The following is a 25,994-nucleotide window of genomic DNA, read 5'->3' as shown; positions in this document are numbered from 1 at the left end:
AGGGGTTAATTTACCAGCTGTGCATGAACAGACTGTTTACTAGTCACACAAAGGACTGCACATGATCTACCAAACCAAGATCTGAATTTGTAATCGATAACCGGCCACCAAAGGGTGCATAGATTGTGCAGTTTGCATAGTTGAAGGCTCAATGCTACTGCTTGAGCCATACAAATAATCCAATGATCCAGTATTCCTTTTATAAGTAAAATCGGATACATGGCCGGTCGCTGATGACTGTTCACTGACGTGTATCTGGTATCTGATCTGAGTGATTATTTACCAGTGCTGAATGCAGAGGCGCTTTTACACGCTCATACTGAAATTGACACTGACACATTTTCTCAGCTCGTTATGAAATTGTTTGCAGTAGGTGTTTGATGAAGATGTGTTCTTGTGTGCGTTTATTTATGCCGTTACTCACGAAAAGCACCATAGCCGGTCAGCATTAACAAACACAGTTAGCCGTGATTACAGTTATCACAGCTTTAATTTGAAATATTTTGGAGGAAGAAAGGCCTGCTCACTCATTGGATGATGATATCGGATTTATTGTTGGTCTTTGTAAAAGAGTTGCTTGTTACGTGTCTGTTCTTCTTTTTTTCTCCTTTAAGTCTTCCAGTGACTCAGCCTGGTCTTGTACAGGATGATCTCGATCAAGGATTTCATACTCACTGACTACATCAGGCTTCATGATGAGTCACAGTCGCTCTGGAATGAATTCCACTAACACATTCTCCTTCTCTTCTCTCCTCCTCATTACAGTGCAGTGTCTGGAAATGACCACGAAGCGGAAGCTGATTGGCCGGCTGGTGCCGTGCCGTTGTTTCCGTGGTGAAGAGGAGGTGATCTCGGTGTTGGACTACTCCCACTGCAGCCTTCAGCAGGTCCCGAAGGAGATCTTCAGCTTTGAGAGAACTCTGGAGGAGCTTTACCTAGACGCCAACCAGATTGAGGAATTACCCAAGGTAGCTCTGACTCATATATTAACTCGTTCCTCCACAGTTTTTTTTTTTCTTTTCTTTTTTAACCTTTTGTCAGACCACTCTCACATTTTTTCCCATTTTTTTGAAGATTGCTCAGCTTCTCAAGCTCCAGACGGTTTATTGGTAGAGCATTGGTTCATTCAAAATTCTATTATTCTCCCCGGGAGGGATTTTTAGACTTAACGTCAAGAGGAGTTATGAAAGTGCAAAGCACTGCTGGTTTCCTTTACCTGGCTGGATTTCTGCTTGTGGTTTTGACACTACTGTAACGGCAAATTCAATTCACTTACCTTATTTACAATTACAACAGTCTGTAGTCACTCTACAAAATCAGTCACATTTACCCATTCACACATATTTACACTAATGTGGGCAGTTAATTGGAAGTCTCTTGCATCAGGGCATTTTCATACATGGACAGGCAGAAATATGAATCAATTGACCAACCTTGCTCTGGAACTGAAGCTGTAGCCACTCCTGCATCCATTTAAGAGTCGTTTTAGACAATTGCTTTTACAAACTCACTACATTTAAAACCAAAACATGTATTTTTTTCCTATTAAAAAACTGTTTATTTATTTGTTAACTCAAAATTACCATCTTCAATTCCTTAATCACAATTTGGCCGTGACCTTTATACTTCATAGATTTAGTAGTTAGGCTCGTGGTTGAATTTGGTTAGCAGGGATAAATGAGTCATTCCAGCATTCGGTTTTTCTGAGGTTGGCACCTTTAAGCCCTGAAGGTAGGTTATATTCAAGAGTAAATGGGAAATGGATAACTTTGAATTTTTCAACAGGCAATAGAGGAAAACACACCTGAACACTGTCAGTCCTGGAGGTTTTGAAAAACCAGCGGGGAAAGATGAGAGCAGCGACTTTAAAAACAACCACAGCTGAATCAAAACATTAAGTGCGATCAGTAAAAAAACAACAATAAAATTCAATGAAATGGCATCAAATAAAACAAGAGCGAGTCTCAAGCTGGGTTAAAAGCCAAGAATGAGCTGCCTTTTCTAGCTCGGTGCCTCCAGGAGCAGCTGATCAGTGACCTGAGGTACCGAGCAGGAGTGTATGGCTGAAGCAGCTCAGAGGGGTAAGGTGGGGCGAGACCACTGAAAGACTTAAATGAATTCTAAAATGTGCTGGCAGCCAGTGGAGGGACCCAGAACAACAGTCTTGTCTTCCCTCTTACGTGTTTCCCGTTAATAGTCGTCCTGAACAAACTATAGACGTGCGAGGGAAGAATGGCTGACTCCAACAGAAAGTGCGTCGCACTAATCGAGTCCAAGATGCGATAAAATCGTGAATTACTGTTTCAAAGTGCTGATGTGCCAGAATGGGCTTCACCTTTGCCAACTTTCTGAGATGGAAAGAGCTGGACTTAACCACTGCGCTTATCGGTGAGTCCAATTAAAATCGCTGTCCGTTTGAAAAGCCAGGTTCAAAAATATTACCTTCACATATGGAGTCAAGGAGGCCAAGTCACCGGTATGAAATGCTCAACACCACCAGCCTTTAATATGTATAGACATAGACAATGAAACAAGACACCATGCGAGCTAAGAATGGAACCCAGTGGCAGTTAGTAGAGTGGAAAAAGTTGGGGCCCTAAAATTGAGCCCTGTGGAACCCCATATGATTAAGGAGTGGAGGAGGAGTCAGAGCCAGCAAGGCTTACACAGATAGGACCGTACCCATGCAAGTGCATGCTGCAAGCGGGATACCAAGATGTTTTGGTCCACTGTGTCAAATGCAGCAGCTAGATCCAGCAGAACAAGAACCACACAGTCACTAGAGATGTTGGCCAGGAGGAGCTCAATGAGAACCCTTGAGTAAATAATGAGAAAATAATGCACTTTAACTCATGAACTTTGGCAGTCTTATTAAAATCACACCATTACATAGGCGTTGTAGTTTTGCAGCTATGAAAAACAGCAGTAATTCCAAATGTGTAAAAGTGAAGTGGATTAAAAAATATCGATCTTCCAGTCATGAAGTTCAATTTTGGGTTGACTTTCATGGTAATAATAACATTATTGGATATTTGCCTGAACATTTTTGGGGACTGATTTGTTAGCCTTTTTGTATTATCAAGTTATTGAAGCCTGTTTCTTTCAACTGGTAACTTTCCGAGTTCCCAGTTCAGTATTTGCATATTTAATTCAAATAATAAAAAAAATGTCTTATCACCTATATCATTTAGTTTGGTTTAGATGCACTTCAAAAACGTCCTGGAAATTATTTCAGTTAAAAAGAAATAAAGATTTTCCTCTGAAAAATATACAGAAATTTTTTTTATTATTTATTCATTTATTTATTTTTGACACTGTCATTCCTTCAAAGAAACATAGTTTGAAGAGTCTTGACCAAAACCAAAACAACATGCAGGAAGAAGTTTAATGAGCTTGGGGTGATAGAGAAGCATCTTAAGCCAACTGACGTTTTCAGAAAACCCCACATGTGGGTTCTTCTGAGGCAGAAATGCCCTTCGCATATTCCAAGGAGAATTACAGATGCTGTTTATAGGGGAGCTGTCACGTTTTATTGATATGCTGTCCCAGTTTCAATGACAAAGATGTTGAATCAGGTTTCTAAATATAGCCCGCATGAACGGAAACAGTCTAATAAGGCTGTGAGCGGCCGGGCCTTACGTTCAACTAACAGCCAAACAAAATCTGATCTGCCTTTAAAACATGTCATTGTGTCTGCCAAGATGGTATCAAGATTGAATGATTGACTTTTATGCAAGTTGGACAGCTTGTTTTGTATGGAAGTCTCTTCGTGTTTGGCCTCTGGTGAACTTTTAGCTCAGAACATCCCTGTTCTTATGAAATGTGTTTTCTGAATTCTTCGATTTTCCACAAGGTTTTCAACAACCGTTTATAAACGACTGTTTAAGACACATCAAACCTCCCGTGTATTGAAGGATATTTTAAACTTTTCTCTTTTTAGCATTTGTGATTCCATGTTATCACCATCGGGTGCATTCAACTAATCAACATTGTCGCACTTTATGTCTGTAAAAGGTTTTGCAACCTTTCTTGTCACCTACCATCGAACTTTGAGTGGCTCAGTAAGACAATTCGATGTGTTATGAGCCACAAGCTACGCAAAATATGACTCAAGGTGCAACCGTGTTTTTTTTATAATCACATAGGAGATTTACTAATATAGTCTCCCCAATTTTGGAAAACCTGCACTCGAAACATACTATATTGCAGTCTTTATGTTATTAAGTTAACTCTGTCCTGTGGCTGTCATCAACCTTTCATTCTTAGTTTGGAAGAAACACCAACATGAGGAAATTACCGAACATGGTGGCATCACTTATGATGGCTTGATTGTTCACGTTAAATATGGGAACTCTGAAGCGCCTTTGTCGACTTCTGCCTGAATGTGTGGAAATATTTTTTTATAATGGGAAGAAAAATGCGGTAGAGGTGGCCTTGGAACGGTTATAGCAAATGTTTATTCAATATAGATATATTTGTATATGTCCAAGTAGTTTCATGCTGCAATTTTGCGCTTCTCCACCCTTGTGCTACTTTATAGTTTGTCGCTCGGTCTGAAATTTGTAATTCTTCACTCTGATTATGACAAGTTGGTTAAGTTTCACTATCAGTTCAGAAAAGCTTATACAGAATTGATGCTGCTTTAAAATGTGCTCAATCACTGTTGCCTGTTTTAAGCACTTTAATGCAGTGTGGTTTTATTTTTTTATTTTTTTTTAATGTTTCAGTTTTCTTGCCAGGATGTGTAGTGTCCCCAGGGGATACTGTATTGAGGAAGATCTGCATTATTCATAGAATGATGCAGTTAAAATAGCATTGCTTTTCCGCAACATTAAGTGACGCATGCCTCCAGCTGCATCTCTTATTTAAGGTCTCAACCATTGTGCCAACAGGCCATAATATGTCTTTGTCATCTCTGTGTTCCCATAGCAACTCTTCAACTGCCAGGCCTTGAAAAAGCTGAGCATGCCTGATAACGACCTGTCCAACCTGCCTACCACCATCGCCAGCCTGGTTAACCTCAAAGAGCTCGACATCAGCAAAAATGGTGAGAAAGAAATGTGATCTAAACAGGAGTGACCAGTTTTACTCCATCAAACCTGCTGGAAGCAGAGTTAAAAAAAAATAATAATAAAAAATGAGACCTTCATGCATAAAGCCCAAATCCCAAAAATGTTAGAAGAGTGTGGAATATTATAAAGCAAGATGCAATGATTTATAAATCTCCATAATATCTTACTTTATCTACATAGACAGTCTCTCAGGTGAGCAAAGTAAGACAGTTTTCAATTTAATAATGAAACTTCTTTGCCCCTTTTGAATTTGATAACATCTTCACAGCTCAATATCTGCGACACACTTGGAAAGCATGGGCACTGTTTAAAAGTTTACATCCTAATACATCACAAAAGCGTCTTAGGAGGACTCAGTATTATATGGCTTCGGGAGTATCAGAGAAGAAAAGATGGATACAGGTTCAGCGATTGGCAAACAATGTGTTGAAAGATTGTTTAGCTATTTCAGCTATTTCATTGCAAAATGTACAAACGGTTGTGCATGAACTCATGAGATGATAATTTACATTGTGCAAAGTGAAATGACTTTGGTGGGGTATTCTTTTAACAACTAAAATGTTGCATTCTGTTTTCCATCTCCATGTTGTTGCTTCACTATATTCTTCTCTCTCTTAACAGGAATCCAGGAGTTTCCAGACAATATAAAATGCTGTAAAGGCCTGTCTGTGGTGGAAGCCAGTGTCAACCCCATCACCAAGTAAGACACTTACAAACAAACACACCAGCACTGCAAACCGGAACCCGAAACCAAAGTTAGTTTATAGAAGGGGAAAAGATATGAAGCTGATTTAGCATGCAAGCTGTCTGTAATGTTATTTCAATTAATCCTAGCATTATCTCTGGTTTGATTTTCTAGTTGTCTTATATGTCTTTGTCTTATATGTCATCTCCCCAAAGAACTGGCAAATATTCTTGCTTCTTTTTAAATGTTTTTTTTTAATTGCGTCTCAGAATAGAGGTGGATTATTATGTCATTTCATTTTTTTTGTTTTATTAAAACATACCAAGACCCAGTTCGTCCTTAATTAACCGTTTATATTATTATAGTAGGACACAATTTGTTAAGTCTGTGTGTGCATCGGAGAAAATTATATAATATGTTGAGAATGAAAAGAAGAATAAAGCTTCACTATTTATACCTAGAATAAAAAGAAATTAAAAATGAACAGATCATCTTGCCTATCTTGAGTATATACAATATCACACCATGTGCAGTTGTAACAGCAACTCCATTTCCTCCAGGAACGTGAGGTTCTCATTGACATTGTGAAAGTGACAAAATGTGACCATGTGAAAATCAATCATTTGAAACAAAGACAACTGCAGAATTGTACTGACTGGTAGATTTGGACCCGTTTGGATTTGGACCAATGGAAATGAATGAAATTTCTGCTACCGCCTCTCCATTTCCTTCATGAAGCACAAAGAAATCCCTCTACGGGGACTTAAACTTAAAGAAAACAAACATCTATCAGAAACAAGCATAAAGTCAGATTATGATAACGTTCTGACAAAACTACTGTTTGCATGCGGAATGCACGCACGTTATGACCCAAATGTTTATCAGTGCATAGTTTCATGCATAACAACAAGGGAGGACTGCATAACTGACTTGAGATCAGGGCTCAGTTGGTCACGATTACTTTCCATTGCCTGTAGAAAGCACAGTGCAAACAATACATAGTTTATGTAAACATGTCGGTTTAAATAAATACACAGTTTTTCTGAGGTACATTTGAAATTTACTCCAAGTATAGAATAGGAGTTTTTGGTTTTATTGCTGACATTTCAATCTTTTTTCCTCAATATTGTATATTTCCTACTAGAAAATCAAATCTTGATTTGATGAAATTTGATCTCAGCGTCTCCTTGGCAACAGACGCTGCTCTCCTCCATAAGGTGCCTCTCCCATCCGCTTTGAACGGGACATTTATTCAGATTTTTTTTTGCAACTTTTTGGGGGAAAACTGTCAGCTGAATCATTAATAAAAGTTTTAGCAACCTATTCCTGACATTCCGCACATTTTGATGTAATTTTTGTGTCCGTGCTACCAACGGTGCGGGACTCGGTACTCACAGAACAAAATGAAAAATAAAAGGAAGGAGTTGAAAGTCTCTATTCAATATATAGTAGAGTGCGTTGAGAACAAAATAACATAACAATGATCAATGTAAATCAGAATTAGTCTCCCATGGAGGTCTGGATTTGGAATCCTACTCAAAATAAAAGTGGAGAATCACATTGCAGGCCCATCCAACGTCAGTGAAAATTCCTCAAGACAAGTCAAAGTGAGGCTCAGTAGTGTGTGTGTGGCCTCCTCGTGCCTGTATGACCTCCCTACAATGCCTGCGCATGCTTCTGATGAGCCGGCGGATGCTCTCCTGAGGGACCGCCTCCCAGACTTGGCTCAAAGCATCAGTCAACTCCTGGACAGTCTGTGGTCATCGTGTCGTTGGTGGATGGAACAAGACATGATGTTGTCAATTGGATTCAGGTCTGGGGAACAAGCAGGCCAGTCCATAGCATCAATACCTTCATCATGGAAGAACTGTTGACACACTTCAGCCACATGAGTCCTGGCATTGTCCTGCATCAGAAGGAACCCAGGAACCACTGCACCAGCATCTGGTCTCACAATGGGTCTGAAGATCTCATCCAGGTACCTGATGGCAGTCAGTGTACCTCTGGCTAGCACATGGAGGGCTGTGCGCCATCCAAAGAAATGCCTCCCCACACCATTACTGACCCACTGCCAAACTGCTCATGCTGGAGGATGTTGCTGCAGCAGAACGTTCTCCACAGCGTCTCCAGACTCTTGTCACGTCTGTCACAAGTGCTCAGTGTGAAGCTGCTCTCATCTGTCAAGAGCACAGGACGCCAATGGCGAGTCTGCCAATATTGGTGTTCTCTGGCAAATGGCAATCGCCCTGCACAGTGTTGGGTTGTAAGAACAGCCCCACCCTTGTGGACGTGGGCCCTCATAGCACCCTGGTGAAGTCTGTTTCTGACAGTTTGAGCAGAAACCTGCACATTAGTGGCCTGCTGGAGGTCATCTTGCAGGGCTCTTGCAGTGCTCCTCCTGTTCCGTCCTACACTAAGGAGCAGGTAGCCCCTCCTCCACGTCTCCTGGTGTACTGGCCTGTCTCCAGGTATCTCCTCCATGCTCTGGACACTATGCTAGGAGACACAGCACACCTTCTTGCCACAGCTCACATTGATATGCCATCTTGGATAAGCTGCACAACATGAGCAACTTGTGTTGGTTGTAGAGACGCCTCATGCTGCCTCGAAGACTGAGAACACTAACATCATTCAAAAGTGACCAGAACATCAGCCAGAAACGAGGAGAACAGCGTAATGGTTTGTGGTCTCCACCTACAGAACCGTTCCTTTATAAGAGTTGTCTTGCTAATTGCCTCTCATTTCCACATGTTGTCTGTTTCATTTGCACAACAGCTGGAATTGATTCACAATTAGGTGTGCTTCCTAACTGGACAGGTTGATTTCACACCAGTGTGATAAACTCTGAGTTACATTGTGTTGTTTAGGTGTTCCCTTTGTTGTTTTGAGCAGTGTAATTAAACAGTCACCTACGATAGCAATCTTTGAGTCATCACCTTTGTTCTTCACCATTACTGCCACTACTTAGCATTTGTCTTTGTTCACCGCATTTTAACATCCCGTTTGCAAAATATGTATTTTTTTTTTAATCTTGTCCCCCGTTTTCTTTGTGTGAATCCTGTTCTGGCTTCCTGTACATTCGTGCTTTCTTCATCTCAACCTGTTAGCACAATATGGTTGGTCAGTAGAGGCTGACTTCCCATGTCCAAGAGCTTTTGCTGTGGTTTACTGTCCTGCTCTGAACCTCAGGTGTTATATTGTAATTGGTGTTTGTCTTGCAGCTGTGTAGCAACCAGCAGAACTGGACGAAGCCACACAGTACGCTGCAAACATGCTCCTTGTACTTCTTGCATGTGTGAGTGTGTGTGCGTGCAGCAGATGAGTCATCTGCAGGCGAACGACAGTTAGTTTCTGCAGGGGTTGTTATGGAAACATTGTATGTATTTTATTCCACCGAGGCCATTCAAGGACAATCTTCTTTCTTTCTTTCTTTCTTTCTTTCTTTCTTTCTTTCTTTCTTTCTCTCTCTCTCTCTCGCTCTCCAGGCTCCCAGAAGGTTTCACACAGCTCCTGAATCTGACCCAGCTCTTCTTAAATGATGCCTTCCTCGAGTATCTGCCGGCAAACTTTGGCAGGTAAACTGATGCACGTGTGGGACACATTTGGATAAGTTATACGTCTTTTTTGAAAGCAAATTCCTTAACTCTGTGCCTTTTCTAACAGTATATATTTCTCAAATATAATAACACTGAACAAACCTATTTTGATGGCCTTTAATATTTTTAAAATCAGAATTGTGTCTTATAAATGTGCCACTTTATGTTTTTTACCACATTAGCTACAGTGTGAGGTTTAAAAAGAAATACACAATTAAATTGTTTGGGCAGGTGTCAAGGTTTTCAGTATGCAGGGGAAACACTGCATGGATAAATATTGTTTCTTGTTTCATATAATTGTGTCTAATGAATGAACCAGAACTGCTCATAAACATGAAGAATTCACATTTAATTATCAACTCATCAAGATTATAGATATGTTTTGTATATTTAGGCCATGTTTACATAAACCTGGGTTTTTGCAAATAAGTGATTTTTCTCTGAGGTTTAAGGCCTTGCATTTACACATAAACGCAGCTGCGAGTCACCACAAAAACGATGATTCTTGAAAACTCCGGCTCCAGTTTGTATCTAAAAGTGGGTTGGTGGAAATTTACGTCACAATTCATGACGTCGTGTTCTTCCCAGGATTCTGATTGGCTATCATGGCTTCATGATTCTCGTTACACTGCCCCCTACAGGCTTGGCTGCTAATAGTAGCTCCTGAACCAGGTGTATATGCCGATCCGTGTCAATGAAGAATTTTTGTGTAAACGTAGAGGCGGAAATATGTGGTTTTGTAAAAACCCGGGTACGTGTAAACGTGGCCTCAGTCTACTGTTTCTTATTTCTGGTGTTTTTGTGGGAGGACAACTGACACGGGACAGTTCTTGACACGTCCATCCCTTTATTGTCTGGATGCAAAGGCTGTAGACCATCTCAGCTGATGGGTGACAAAATGTCAGTCCATCACAAAAAGACAAAACACCAACAGTTCCATTATACACACTTTAGTAAAGTGTGAGGAAAGCGGACATAGAAGAACGTAGTCCTGTAATCAAACCAAGACACATCCTGTTGATAAGTCAGTCATGAAGTCGCCTGTGAAGAAACACAACTACATGTAGTTATTCTGTTTTTTAGACTCTCCAAGCTACGGATCCTGGAGCTTCGAGAGAACCACCTGAAAACCATGCCAAAGTGAGTGTGTGTGTGTGCGTTTTTAGATTTATTTATTTTTTTTTTTTAATTCATACACGAGCAGACGGTTCATGATATTACAGACAGTTATCTTGCCTTCCCAGGTGTCCAGATTAAAACTATATTTATCCCGGGCAGATGTTGTTGAATACTGATGAGACCTCTTATAACAAGAATACATCAGTCTTAACCTTTTAAAGTGTTCCCTGTTTTAACATATTGGAGCTGAAGTTTGCCTTCTGTTCACATGAACATGAGGGCGGTCTCTGCCAGACCATCAATTAATTCAATGATTTCTATTAAAAAAAAAAATGCTGATACTAATTGTTTTTTCTGTATGTACACGGTGTAATTTGAAGGTTTGATATTTTCCTGTAATGTTTTAAAAAGTGCAAGGAAATTACACCACTAATTTGCAACCGTCCAAACAAAGCCATGCTAAAATTATGTAACGTTGATAGTAGTGTGAACTCCATTCAGACAACAGCAGGACAGCACTAAAGCAGCAATAATGAGCAGGTTTTATACAGTGAACATATTTTTAAAAAAAGCTACTTTTCTATCAAGACTTTTTCTTTCCAGTACAGACTTGATTCTGTGGTATTACAACATACATTTCTTGGGGTTAGTTTTAGGCAAAGTTATAAGTATAATTAGGTCCCCTTTCATAAAATACATTTGAAAGTCAAAAAATAGATCATTACTGGTATGTATTGGAGGCAGCCTATGGGATTGCACACGCTGCATTAGTTCGTCTCTCTTATTAATTTGCACAAATCTGTATTCGTTCAGTGACTTATTAGCTGAATACATCACTGGCACTGTGGCCACAGACTCATCTTTTTATTCATTACTATCAGACATCTTTATTGTTTCTGTCAGAGTGATTGAGTCTGTTTAGGATTAGTGAAGGGCTCCACTCAAATAATGTTTGCTACTATAAAAGCCCCATACTCCCCCTCCAGTAAAATTATTCAAGTGAAAAAATTATTTTTTAAAACTGTTCCTCAATGGAGACGGATCAGGATAATGTTAATGCTAACTGTGGGTACATGGAGGACGACTCTGCAGCTTTACAACTGTTGTAATTTTCTCCTGGATGTCTTATTTGTTTCTATTGAGTTACTGCGCCTAGTTTTTTTTTTTTTTTTTTTTTTTTTATGATATCCTACTGGCATTTGGGGAAATATTATTTGGCTTATACACAACAAAGTGTAGTATAAGAACGACATTACTTTTCAATTGTGAATGGTACATACACTTTCTTTTTCTCATCTCAGGTCCATCCACAGACTGACGCAGCTGGAGAGACTGGATCTGGGTAGCAACGAATTCTCTGAACTGGTGAGAATGACGCAGCGTTGTTTTGCAAGTTGATACAGTCACTGTTTAAAGGTTTGTTAGGAAATACACTTTATAGGAATTAGATCTAATGCCGAGGAAGGTTCAAAAATAATTGCTCAACATTTCTTATTAGGTAGTTTTTAAATAAACTTTGTACAAGGTTTAGAGAAATAATACAACAGATTCAATATGGTTTCAATGTGAGAACTTTGAAACCTTCAAACCAGCGCCGCATGCCATTTGTACAGCTGACACTGACCGAATTTGTTGCTGAGGATAATTATATAACAATGAATCTGACTCAGTGTTTGGGATCGTTGCCATGTTGTAAAATGCATGTGGGACTGATCAGGCATCTCCTGGATGTTGCTGTGAAACAGATGAGAATCTGAATATTCAATTGTTGAGGCGCAATCCGATGACTCTGCTGCATAACGCAAGCTTGGCTCATTTTGTGTTTTTAAAAGGCTGAATTAAACTTTGCGACGCACACACAGACTGACAGAAAGTCAGACACACAAGCGGCGTCAAGCATCTGCTCAGCTTGATGAAAGTGAAACATCCTGTACAGATTTAAGATCATGCAACAAAATAGAAAATAGCAACAATTGATTTAATTTACACATTTAATGTTGAGTTTATCGAGATCTTTATTGGATGTCACTTGCACATGTCTATACATAATATTGTTACAAGCACAAAAATATAGGGAAATAAATAGTAAAAGATGCTGAGTTATTGACCTGGGCAAAAATGATTAAATATGAAATAATGCAGGATATTGAACTGTAGATGCAGTAATGGAAATAGTAGCAGTCCCTTTATGGGTGACATGAAGTTAGTGTGTTCATACCTCAACAATTAATGTGCAATTTACGCTCAGCATATCTATATTTGGAAAAAAAAGATAAAAAAGTGTGTTGGAAAAACATGTCAGAAAGGAGCCAAATAAACTAAAGAGGAAAGACGGCAACACAGATTCTGTGTATCACTTCAGAAGGATTCCATCTTCATAGTTCATGTTTTAAGACTTAGTCAAGCATATGGTGAATCCTCACTTAGGAGAGAGAGACACAATTTTAGCTTGGACCCATAAAATGGGACGCAAGGACAGAAAGGCAGGAGGAAGAAGGAACTGCACGGACCCTGACAGCATGTGGCATGAAGGTCAGACAAAAAAAAAAAATGTGTCCACGCCACGACGAGCTTGGCTCTTCGTTCCTCCTCCTGCCAAGACACTCGGCGACGAAGGCAGTGACTGCCAGCCATCTTCACTGTGCCAGAATCTTAGTTCTTCCTCTGTGCCAAACTTTGTCTGAAGACACACATGAGAACATTTCTGGAACTCGACCTAAACGTTTTACTCCTGCTGAATAATAATTGTTTTACCTTAATCTGCATACTTGTGGGTTCACACTGAATGCGTTGCGCAGATGAGAATGTGGATTCCTCTGTTTGCCCGCTAGCCTGAGGTGTTGGAACAAATCCATAACCTGAAGGAGTTGTGGCTGGATAACAACTCTCTACAATCTATACCAGGGGTAAGAAGACTTCCAGCCTTCATAATGAAACAAACAAAAACATCAAACGTAACATACTACGAAAATGTATTGTATCCCCTCTCTCTCTCTCCTCCCCACAGTCAATAGGAAAGCTTCGTCAGTTGCGATACTTGGACTTGGCCAAGAATCGCATTGAGACGTTGGACACGGACATTTCAGGCTGTGAGGCCTTAGAAGACTTGCTGCTATCATCGAACATGCTGCAGCACCTTCCTGACTCTATAGGTACACGTGCATGCAGATCTGAACATTGCTTAAGAAAACTGCCAAAGTGTGTTTTAAATATATATAAATATATACATCGTGGGGTCCCTGAGGTCGGCTCTTGACACCCAATGCAACACAACACGCCCGCATCTATGTGGTCATTTGTTTCAGGCACAGGAGTGGAAGTTTACCGGTGTCCCATCATGGTTATTTCCGCCAGAAAGAGATTATTTTAATCCTTATGTGTATTTGCATGTGACAAAGGAATGTTGAAGAAGATGACAACTCTGAAGGTAGACGACAACCAGCTGAACTCACTGCCTAACACCATCGGGAGGTAAGGAACACACACACAGACGCACGCACACTTTTTTGGAATTGATTAACTCTACCAGAATCTTTTGTTAGCTCAGATGATCTCAGCAGCGGATCATTTATCTTTGGAGGGTTGTGTTGTTTTCCTATTTTTATCACTGTGTTGTTATGCTGGCTGATGATTGGGGGGGTTCTGTGTGTTGTGTTCGCTGCGTTGCTGTGGCGTTAGTGCGAAGCCGAAGCACGGGTGAGTAACTTTAGCCTGACGGATCCCGGGGATGTGTTCAGAGACAGACGGATGTTCAACGGCGTTACAGATACAAAAAGAAGACAACCTCCAGACATCTTGTTTTCACACAAATTACATGCAAACATTGCAAAAAAAATAAAGTACATTTTCTTCACGTTTGGAAAAAATGTTTGAAAATATTTTCTATAGGAAAATGTACAAAACCCGCAGCAGTTGCAGGGTTAAGATGGAAAATGATTGCATGTAAGATCGTAACAGTAATATGATCATGAGAATTCTCATTATTACTCATTACAGTCGAGACTCTGTCGATAGTAATTACAGTAGTTGTCACATTTGGCAGTAACAGATCATTAAGTGTTGAATTAAGCAATAATATTCTTTGACATAATAATTTTAATGTATTTTGAGGAAAATAAACTTCCTGAATAAGGCCCACAAGTGCAAAAAAATATAAAAACAAAAAAACACTTGATAACATTAAGTTGGTCCCTGTTCTTAATTTATTTTTAACATTGGAGACGTTTCAGTGAAAGTACAATATTTATTTAGCAAAATCACTTTTTGCAAATTTTGTATCTGAACACATTGAAAGCATTTTGTCTTCCTGAACAAGTCCCAGGCTTTAGCCTTAATAAGTAGTATTATAGATTCATTTTCCTTATAAGGTCCCTTTTCTTACCCCTCTAATGTTGTGGTTTGTTTTGGTTTTTTTTTTTTAATAATGACAGATGTGATCCCTTTTTACTCTCCTGTTTCTACATAAATGACAATAAATCAGTTTACTTTTGATGAATAACTTTGGTATTGACATGAGGTACATGTGTAGCGTAACGCAGCGATTATCCCTGTATATTTACTCTTAAGCATGTGCACAACAGGATTCTGAATAAATACAGCAGAATTAGTAAAAGAATGACATTGTGCTGAAATAAAGAGATATGATTGTGTTGAATTCTGCAAACATATTAAACTCCTTTTTTTTTTTTCCTAGCATTTTAAGGCTTTAAGGTTAAATTAGTGGTAATATGTACATCCAACTTTTATGTAACCGACAGTAAGTGTCTTTATCAACCTACACATGAATAGGTCTTCCTCCTAATTTCATAATTCTTTTTTTTTATGTCCATCTATGTGTCTAATCTATATAATTAAAGCTGTAGTTTGTTTTTTGCTTCAGATAATTCTGCCCCTCTTGCTCAGTGCTGATGTCAGTGACTTAGGATGTCACTCAAAACCCACAGGGGAACTTCTAATGAGCAAGTCGTCCCGTCACATGGTGCAGTCTTCGATGCACCAAGCCCATTTAAATAGATGAGTCTTATGTTGTTAAATGACCCATAGTCATAAGTATTAGGATAAATCATGTTTGAATCATTTCAAAGCTTAATATTGTACTGAGAAACCAGAGAGCTGTTTTTATTTGGAAACAGGATCACCAATGACTTAGTAAAGTTAGTTAAGTTTAATGTATGAAACTCCTCTCCTCTCCTCTCCTCTCCTCTCCTCTCCTCTCCTCTCCTCTCCTCTCCTCTCCTGTCAGACCGTATGGTGGCCCAGATGGTCCAGTCCATTGGGAATAATAATAGCAGACTAATGCAATGTTAACAGTGACAGTACATTAATGTAAAACTGTTGTCTCATTAGCATTAGCCTGCTGTTTGCGTCATGCAAGGCCAACAAATGGCAGTCAAACCTGGGGGAGGGTCACGGTGTCCTGTCAAGGGCCTGCTATGGATGTTGCTGTATATCTGAGTGGAGCGGAGACGTTGAGATAAAGGATGGCTCATTTCACACATCAACTCCCCCAAAGCCACTGAAAGTGGTGAATTCAGTGAACGGGCAAATTGATTGATTGATTCTTCATTGTGCTGATCTTCTCCTGCTCTCAACTGTCTCCACTCATAAGCTGTCGTAAATTTTCCTTTTCATCATGACATGCTAACAGATACGGCTGGTGTCAGTGTTTATTTATATCTCCGTCAACAAATCCCATAAAAAGTTTGAAAGTGTCCGATGTCACCACGTCTGTGATGTTCACTGAAATTCAACGCTTTTTATAAAATGATGCATTTTGTAAAAAACGGATCAACGTATGTCTTTAATTACATTGAAAATTCAAGTCAAACTGGAGTCAGTTGTTCATGTATTCATGAGTATGTTCAGCTGTATCATAATATACATTTAGCGTGTAGGTACCACTGTAGAAAAATATGATGCTTGTATGGTGGTGTAAAAAATCTGAAAAGTAATTATCTGGATTTTTTATTTTTGTATTTTTTTGATTACAATAAAGCTCAAAATTTTTATTTTTTTTTAGGAATCCATTCATTCAATGTTTTTGGGGTCTTTTTATAGGATTTGTTGACATTTGTAAAAACAATGAATGTCGCTTCTCTTATCCTTTTAAGCCCGCGCCAAAGTAATCTATCATTGCAGCCGAGATTGTGTCTCTTTATGTCACGGTGTTTTCATTTCTTTTTCCTTCATGCTCTCTCAATGTCCTGCTTCCCTCCCCGTTTCCTTTTACTCAGTCTGTCTCTGTTGGAGGAGTTGGACTGTAGTTGTAATGAGTTGGAGTCGTTGCCTCCCACCATTGGCTACTTGCACAGTCTGAGGACCTTCGCTGCTGACGAAAACTTCCTCACAGAGCTGCCTCGAGAGGTATCAAGACAATGATTCGATTCACTTCTCTACTGCACCCAGGATTTAGTATTATTCTTACTGAGCATTTTAATGGTTTTGAATCGTAAACTATACAAAAATCAAGCACTTACGTTCAGTTTCCATTTGATCTGTTTTTCACATTTGCAGACTTTCTTTGAAATAAGTGACGGCTGATTATTGTGACGTTATTTGTCCTCCTTTAGTAAAGTGAAAACCTTGATTGTTGTCCAGATAGTGCTTTAATTAGTCTGTGTAGCTATATATAATGTCCTGCATTGATTTATGCTGATCGGCTTCCTAGAAATAAAGTTAAAGGACTCAAACACCCGAAAAATCGATAGAACAATGATGATTCATGTTTCATTGTATGCCATGGTTCATCAATCACTCCAGAGGAATAGCAAGTGGTTACACTAACAACAATGTGTTTTCAAACTATCATGAGACGAATACAAAACAAAATCTGGACACATTAAACAAGATGATCGTATAGCTGGTATTATTTCAGAAGGGAATTGGGATGTTAAAATAGAGTCACATTGGCTGCATTTTGAAGTCACATTGAAATATTTATGTTAAGATAACTAAATGCCTGATGGTGAGTGACACTGTTTCACTTGTGGTAAATGTCAGCTCATGAATAAGCTGCCCTCTAAATTCAACAACATCCAACCTTCCAATGCCCCCAGTAAAGAAGCTGGTTTAAATGATCCCTCTGTACTGCCTCTCATTTAGTATTAGGTGATCTGATGGATTGTTTTCGGGTTTCTGTGTCTGTGCATCTGTTTCAGATTGGTAACTGTAAGAACGTGACAGTAATGTCACTGCGATCCAACAAGCTAGAGTTTCTACCTGATGAGATTGGACAGATGACCAAACTACGAGTCCTTAACCTCAGTGACAACAGGTATGCACGTACATGCACACACACACACACACACACACACACACGCACACACACGCATGCACACACGTACGTGCACATATTGCACTTATATGGTTCATGGGTGATAATACATTGACTTCCATTAATTTCCTACAAATTGATGGTTAACTAGTACTTGCCTAACTCAAACCACAATGTAACCCATAAACATTAGGCTTACCCTAAAACAAAATGAGGACAAAATTTTGTGGGTTTCAAGTGCATTTTAACCCATTTACCTTCACATCCACCATAACTAATAAAGACCCAACCCTACACCTGACCTAATTGTAGCCATAACATTCAAAAGTACCCAGAAATATAGGGTGCTCTGTTTTTGGGCCATGCAAAGAATCACTAGTTGGTGACACTTTCTGAAAGGCCCTTTTGTAGCCCTTAAGCCCCGGTCACAACCCGCCATACTTGCAAGTGTGTGCTGTCTACTTGCAAAAACGTGTGCAAAAGTTGGGGATCCGTACGTGGTAAGTACCGCTTCTGTACGGATTTGGGAGCACGCAGACTCGCCGTGGCACTTTTCATGCATGAGGAACTTACACTGCGTTCTGGCTGCGTTCGGGCTACGGATTCACCCCCGTACCTTCTACAGCCAATGTGCGCACGATGCACTGACTCTGTGTGTCTTTTAAATTTGTCCCGCGGTCACTTGTCCTACGGACGCCGCACTCATCACCTGCATGTTGCGCAGGTGATGAGTGCGTGGTCTGTGCTTACTCGGCACTTCCCCAGTTCTACTGTCCAATGAGCACGCAGAACTCACGTGGACCGTACCGAGTAAGCACTTACAACGCACGTTGTGCGCGCTAATTTCTGCATGCACGAAACCACCATCTCCTGCGTCGGCCTCTCCCGCATCTTTTTTTTTTTTCCCCTCTCCCGTAATAAGGCAAGTAATACCACGTCGTATTCATGCGCTGCCACTTGAAGATTGTTCTTGTAGCATCAGAACCCGGAGTCTCTCCGGTTGAATGGCCGGCATCTGGAGGCAGCAGCAGCTGGGACATTGGGTGGAAAAACTCACGTTCATCACACTTGCACGCACTTACAACATGCAGTGAGTAAGGCCACCGTACGTGAGCAGCACGTGTAAGCACGGCCTCAATTGGATAACGTGGCAAAAGCATGGAGATCGTAAGTTGTAAGCACGTACTCACTTACCACGTGTGCAACTTACGATGCACGTAACCGCTCACGGCCAGGCGTGGCATGCGGGCCACGTACTTACACCTTGCGTTCACGTACTCCCTCCCTGCTCTTGCCACTCCCTCCCCACGTTTACAGAAAAACGTGGCAGCCGTGACCTCCTTAAAAAACGTACGGATTAAACACACGCACAGTGGGTTGTGACCGGGGCTTTATGTGGCTGCATGCAGTTTCTGTGGAAATGGGTGAGAGTGTTGCTATCAAGCAGGATGTACAGTGCGTGGGCAAATGAAATATCAGGGTTTTTTTTTCAATCTCAACCTCCTCTTCCCTTTTTCCCTTTTCTTCTTTATCTCTTAGGTTGAAGAATCTTCCGTTTACCTTCACTAAGCTGAAAGACCTGGCAGCTTTGTGGCTCTCTGACAATCAGGTATCACTTTCCATCCTCCTTCACTGTCTAAAAGACCAAATCTGCAAACACGACACACTAAGATATCAACATATGAATCAAATCCTTAAAATGATACATTAAAATATTTTTTTTCTTGTTTTCAGTCCATTAGGCATTGTAATATGTTGAGTATTATATCTATCGTAAAAAAAAAAGAAAAAAAAGAGCAGCGAGACTCTACAAAATAGTGCACAGGAATGAATGAATCTATGAAAAAAAAAAGGTTTATTTCTAAATAAACAATCTGATAATGACACACAATGATAATATAACAACTATGTACTCCTTGGATAATGTCCTCCTACTTTTATTGTTTTATTTGTCTAAAAAGGCCATGTGTAGTGGACTATGGTCAAAACACAAATTCAGATCAGGTTCAAACTTAAGACAATCCTTATTAGATGTAGTGGGATCCGATACTGAAGGTGCAACACGGAGTTCAGACAGTAGCATGACAGATTACATAGGAAGCCTCTTAGAACAATGATGAAATGGAAAGGTGAATAGGTGATAAAACTGGACATGAGGACGATAAACAGGGCTAAAAAGACAGACCAGCAGACGTATGGACAGACTGAGACCTTTAATTACACACCAGTAGGTAGGTCTTGACAGGACACAGGTGTGAACAATCACAAGCAGCACAAGGTGAAGCGCATGAAGGGCAATTCAATAAAGCACTAAAGATGAGGTGAGAAAAGATACATATACACACACCAAGCTGAAAGCAGACAAAAACAAATACTTCGTAGCAGCATGACACATGAAATGTGCCGTAAACTGAAACAAACTGTGCACCATTACACTAAACAAAGAAACAAAAAAAATCATGAAACACAAAAAACATCGAGAACAATAGAAGAACAGTGAGCAACAAGTTATAAAAATGCACAAGACAAAATTCACATTTAAAAAAAAGGGTGATAACAGGAGTTCAAGAGGTCTAAATTGATCTGGGTGGGAGTAGCGGGATCAAGATTAGGGGGGAAAATCCAGACAAACAAAAAATTATCAAACAATGTTTAAAGATTCTTTAAAAAAAAGAAGCATAGGGTCCTAGGCCATTTCCGAGGAAGATCCAGAGACAGGGCAAGCACATGGAGCAGTCATGGATCAGTGGGAGCTAACGGTGGCCGGAAGCAGATCGAGCACAGCTTGCTTGCCCTTCAAGAAGGTGGATTGGAAAGAGGGCGTGAAGTCGACAAAGACCCAACAAGGGCCGAGCTGGGCGCCAACGGTGTCAAAGCTAAAGCCCCTCCGGGGGCTGGGCAGAAGGCAAAAGTGGTCGAAGGCAGATCCCCTCCGGGGGCCGAGCAGGAGATGCACGGGCATCCATGGCACAGCCCCAATAGGGGCCAAGTGGGAGGCCAAGGGCGTATGAGTGCCCCTCCGGGGGCTAAGTGGAAGGCGGGGCACATTGAAAGCAGAACCCCTCCGAGGGCTGAGAAGGACGTTGATGGAGGGGAAGGCCTATCCCTTCAAGGGCAAAACATGGGCAGGAAATGACGGAGGCGTTACCCCTCTGGGGGTTGAGCAGAAGGCCGGGAGCATTGATGGCAGTTCACCTGAGGGCTAAGCAAGAATTCAATGGCAATGCAAGCGGAGCCCTTCTAGGTGCCAAGCAGGTGACTGGGCAGCGATGGCAAAAGTCTTTGGTTGTCAAACTGAAGACCAAGGGCGTCAAAAGCAGATCCCCACTGGGGGTCAAGCAGGGTGCCACAGGCACAAGCCCACCCAGGGGCTGAGCGGAAGGCCAACAGTGTTGACGGCAAAGCAAAAGGCCAATCTCTTTGGTGGCTAAGAAGGATGGTGACTTCCTCTGGGATCAGAGATGGAGGCTTATGTTGTCAGAAGCAGACCATTTCTTTTGGCTGAGCAAGAGACCATCTGCGTGTAGGGCAGAACGACTCATGACTTCTGGGGGAATTCAATACTCTGGGCTTCTGCTTGGTGTCCTACTCAGTCACTGGTTATGGTCTGTCTTTGACATCAATCTCATGAAGGCAAAATCTTCCCAAGCAAAAAGTCCATGCTGTCAAAGATAGATCACTCATTGTGGCCAAGCACGGGGCCTACGTTGTCTAAGTCAAGATCCCTTTGGGGTTCAAGAAGGAGGCCATGGGCGCCAAAGGCAGAGCCTCCTTGCGGTCAAAGAAGGAAGGCAAGGGCAAAGGCACGGAAGGCAGAACCCCAACAGATGCTGAGCAGGAGACAAAGGGCGTCAAAGGCAGGTCCACTCTGGGGCCAATGGCATTGAAGGCAAAAGCCTTATTGGGGTTGAGCAAGAAGCAAACGGAATCCAAGGGAGAGTCCCTCCGGGGGCCAAGGCAAATGCCAACATCATTGAAGGGACTGACAGAAGGTGGATGGCGTCAAAGGCATTGAATGCAGAGCCTCTCCGGGGGCCAAGCAAGTGGTCATGGGCTTTAAAGGCAGATTCCTATGGAGGCCAAGCAGAAGGCAGAGGGCGTCGAAGGCATAGCACCTCTGGGGACTAAGGGCATCAAAAACAGAGCCCCACTTGCTACGGAACAGGAGGTTGGGAGCGTGAAATGCAAAGTCCCTCCGGGGACCAAACAGAAGGACTGACTGATTTTATGGCACATACTTGTCATCTGCTCTAGAAGGAGGGTGAGGGAGTTGAAAGCAGGGTCACTCATGTGGCTGAGAAGAGGGCTGATTATTTTGATGGTTTATCTCCAACGGAAGCCAAACAGAAGGCCGTAACTTTGAGGGCATATCCCCTCAGTTTGAACGTGAAATTTCTGGTTTAAAAACAAGACCCAAGGATATCCTCCGCATTATGCAAGAGGCCAATGGTGACAAGTGCAGAGCCCTTCCGTGGGCTGAACAGGTGGCTAACAGCAACAAAGGTCAGGCTCCTCCGGGAGCTAAGCAGAACAAGCACTAGAGTTTGGGAGCATGGGGAGGTGGGTCATTTGGGACCCCATTAGAGAATGACAGAGGGGCTAAAAGAGGCAGATTCTCATTGATCATTTCAGAAAGATTGACAGAGGCAGGCCCACCAAGCTCCAATGCAGAGGTCAGCAGAGGAACCAGCTAGCCAAACACCCTCCTTCATTGGAACATCGACACCCTATCATGGCATGAGGCGGTGTTGACAGCACTGCTACACTCTGGTACCAGCATGGCATTGTTGCACCCCCGCAGAGAAGAGATGCAAGGCTGCGTTGGGAGTGACTCTGCTGAAGACGTGTGCAGGCTTCAAGCTGTGAGTTTTGGCAGGGCTGCTAGCCTTGCAGTCCCATTGGCTTGGGACTGGAAGGCTAGCAGGCCTGACCTCAGTCATGTCTTTTATAGGTTTATGGCCAGTCATGTTCCAACGAAAGAAGGCTGTGTTCGCAGGCTGGCTCCCTACTGAGCAACAGTGGTCCAAATCACGTCTTTTAAGACATAATTTCCATCCCTCCAGAAGACGTCTTCGGGGAGGCCAGAATGAAAGTTTTTTTGTACGTCTTTCCTGGACATTTCATTGAGGTCCTGTCTTGATGTCAGATGAGCGTCCAAAAAAGACCTGTGGATGTCGTGATGCAATTAAAAAAATGTTTTGAAATTGTGACCCCACCTGGATTAGAAACCAAACCTCTTTCATGATAGACTCCTATCCACTGGACTAACAACACACTATAGATTATATTAATTCTTAAGATACTTTTGTAAACGTGCCATTTATTTATGACAAGCTTAAAAAAAGTATTGTATGAATCAATGTTATATAAGTCACACTATTGGTCTAGTCAATATTTTTTAAGCTTGTCATATATAAGCAGTAGTGTGTGGTGGTGTTTCAGTCAGGGCCAGCAGTAACAAAATACAACGCCCCCCTCTTCAAAAAAGTATTGTTGCCTATGCTGATACAGCCAATGCAGCAGCCGCACATTATGTACTACAGAAAATACACAATCCGAATCTAATGTAAGGCCACTCTTATGCACCAATACTTAATCCACACCAACATGACAGCTGATCAACAAGCACAACTCATCAAGACACCACTGTGCAGCATCGCCATCAGATCATATTCCAGTGTTTCCCACAGGTTTGCACGGAGACGGGGGGCGTGATCATAGTGTCCGACAAGAGGTTCGGACCATGCGAGTCTCGCGCACTACTGCCATGCATGCGTGCTCATCTGTCTGTGTGAATGACAATAACGGAGAAAGAGCGCTATGCAGAGATGAATGAACAGAGCGATATTTCCTTGGTTGAACCAAAACCTGACGAACTTTAATCGTGGTGGGCCGCCACTATTGTATGGGAAACACCACTTTACAATCAAAAACAGCACCAAATGCCAACAGCAGCACCAATCTAATCCAAAGAAAGTAAAAAAAAACCAATTAGCACTCACCCATCACTTGTAGATGAAATCCATCCCGCTGTAAAATGCCGCACAAAGCCTTTGTTGGTCTTAGTTAGCCCATCCATTTTTGGTGTCGGTCTTCCTCTACTCACAATTTCCATTTTTTCTGCAAACGGGCACCTTGAAAAAGACACCCGAAGCAGGTCCGCTATCGTATCACCCGATCCTGCTGTTAAATTAGCCGCCATCACCTCCAGAATAGCAGATAATAACAGTGCGTCATCACACACCTGCCCGTGGGCCAATCAGTCAAGCTCATTTCAATGACACACCCAGACCAGCACGAGAAACTCCGCTTGCCCTGGGGCGTTCTGTCAATAACACATCAAAATTTGATTGGCTGATGATACGGTCACTCAACATTTTAACCCAATAGCTGCGTCCAGCTTCGATCAGAGGTTAGCAATGCAATTCCTGCTGGCCCCAGCAGAGGAAAGGAGCTGTGATGCGTTTATAGGACATGGGAGATTTGAGCTCCACGAAATATAACCATTCGTTTTCTGGATAAAGGTGTATACTGAACAAGCAGCCTAATTGATTCCAGACACAGATTTCAGAATCACTTTTTAATTATAAAAAAAAAAGAAAAATATTTTTGACAGGGCTAGCAGTGCTAGCCTTGCTGCCCCTGACTGCACACCACTATACAGTATACTATCAGTGACATGGTTACAAAATAATTGTCAGAATCAATATGATTTAGAGTGTGTCGTTGGTTTAGTGGATAGGACTCTTACCTGTCATGAAAGAGATTTGGGTTCGATTCAAGGTGGTGTAATAATTTATTTATTTTTTCATTGCGTCACGTCATCCAGAGGTCTTATTTGGACCTTCATATGATGTCCAGACAGGACCGCCATGAAATGTCCAGGAAAGACGTCCCAAAAAATGTTCATTCTGGCCTCCCTGAAGACGCCTTTTGGAGGTATGGAAATGACACCTTAAGGACGTGTTGGACCTCTCTTTACTCAGTGGGTCTGTGGCTCTGCTGAGGAATGTCTGTCAGTAGAGAAATCTCTTTGCTTAAGTCCAAAAATGTCCAAAAAAAACCCGTCCTCTGCTGAGTCAATGTTGTAATTGCTGGAGCATGTACAGAGGACTCATACGTAGATCACGTTCAAAACAAAACCTATCTTCATTAGATGGTGCAAAATCCAGAAAACAGACGTTGCAACAAGGAGTCCAGACAGGGATAGGAACACATAGATGATGCAGGAAGCAGAAACAGAACTAGGACTAAATGGAGAGTTCAACTGGTAATGGGACTGGAGACAAGGACCTTGATTCACAATAAACAAACGAACCAACAAATAGGCATGGACAGACTGAAACCTTTAAAGCCCTCTGGAGGTAGGGCTTGACAAGACTCAGGTAGAAGCAAGGTGAACATTTTGGTGAGGAAGATTAAGCTTGGAAAAACAAGCCAAAGATGAGGGAAGAGAAAGTAGACATGAATACAATTTAAAAAAAAAAAAAAAAAAAAAGATATCAGTGCACCAGTCAAAATACAAATAAAAAGCAGGGTAATAATGCTATGTTAAAATGTTTAGAGCTGAGACTAGTTTATCTTGTAGTTTTATTGGAGTATTGGTTGTTTATTCATCATTTCAGGCATAATCCTATCGCAAATAATCTTAATCTAGAACCTCAGCATGAGTATGCTTAATGGACTATGTTCAGGGTCACTGAATCAATCATTATATTACTTTGTTCTCAGCCACACTTTGATCAAGAAAATCTCATTTTGACTTAAAGTTTTTAAAGTTAAATTAAAGCTTTGTGTTCTTAAATGGCTTGTTCTTATTTACTTACCAGTAAAGAGACGCATGTTTAAAATTCAAATGCAATTTGTGAAATGGCAGTTGTGTTGCATTTACATATAAAATTGACGCCCAAACATTGTAGATCACAATTCTATCTATGATTCATTCATCCCATTAGAATTGATAATTCTGATAGGTTGATATGATAGTTTATCAACGGGATTATCTTTGTCTGAAATAATTTTTAAATCTATCCTAATGTATTTAAATTGCTGTGTCTACAAACAGATATAATGAAACAACAAGAATTTCAGTAGCTATGATAGTTCAGATCCTCATATGAATTTAAGCAGGACCTTCAAAAGAAACACGCAAAACAAAAATAAAGTTTCAGAAGTAAAGTTGATAAAGGTTATTGGCTTACTCTTTGCAAATGATTAAAATGAACACTACAGTTTCAGTTTCAAGGCAT

General features: G+C 41.1%; 1 protein-coding gene across 1 annotated transcript in view; it reads left to right on the top strand.

Annotated features, from left to right (window-relative positions):
- lrrc7 (leucine rich repeat containing 7) overlaps positions 1–25,994 on the top strand; it is a gene marked incomplete at its 3' end in the record, with an annotated part of 87,138 nt that overhangs the window by 31,777 nt on the left and 29,367 nt on the right. The window contains exons 2-14 of the mRNA XM_080474052.1: positions 766–968; positions 4,930–5,047; positions 5,694–5,772; positions 9,243–9,332; positions 10,437–10,493; positions 11,774–11,837; positions 13,304–13,378; positions 13,480–13,624; positions 13,871–13,943; positions 14,151–14,168; positions 16,706–16,835; positions 17,630–17,745; positions 19,285–19,354. Coding sequence (XP_080330178.1) covers positions 766–968; positions 4,930–5,047; positions 5,694–5,772; positions 9,243–9,332; positions 10,437–10,493; positions 11,774–11,837; positions 13,304–13,378; positions 13,480–13,624; positions 13,871–13,943; positions 14,151–14,168; positions 16,706–16,835; positions 17,630–17,745; positions 19,285–19,354 — 1,238 coding nt within the window. The remainder of the gene's footprint in view (positions 1–765; positions 969–4,929; positions 5,048–5,693; positions 5,773–9,242; positions 9,333–10,436; positions 10,494–11,773; positions 11,838–13,303; positions 13,379–13,479; positions 13,625–13,870; positions 13,944–14,150; positions 14,169–16,705; positions 16,836–17,629; positions 17,746–19,284; positions 19,355–25,994) is intronic.

Source organism: Lipophrys pholis (genome assembly GCF_963383615.2).
Source record: "Lipophrys pholis genome assembly, chromosome: 10".
Lineage (NCBI taxonomy): Eukaryota > Metazoa > Chordata > Actinopteri > Blenniiformes > Blenniidae > Lipophrys > Lipophrys pholis.
The sequence above is the reverse complement of the archived record's forward strand: the minus strand, read 5'-3'. Positions and strand labels throughout refer to the sequence as shown.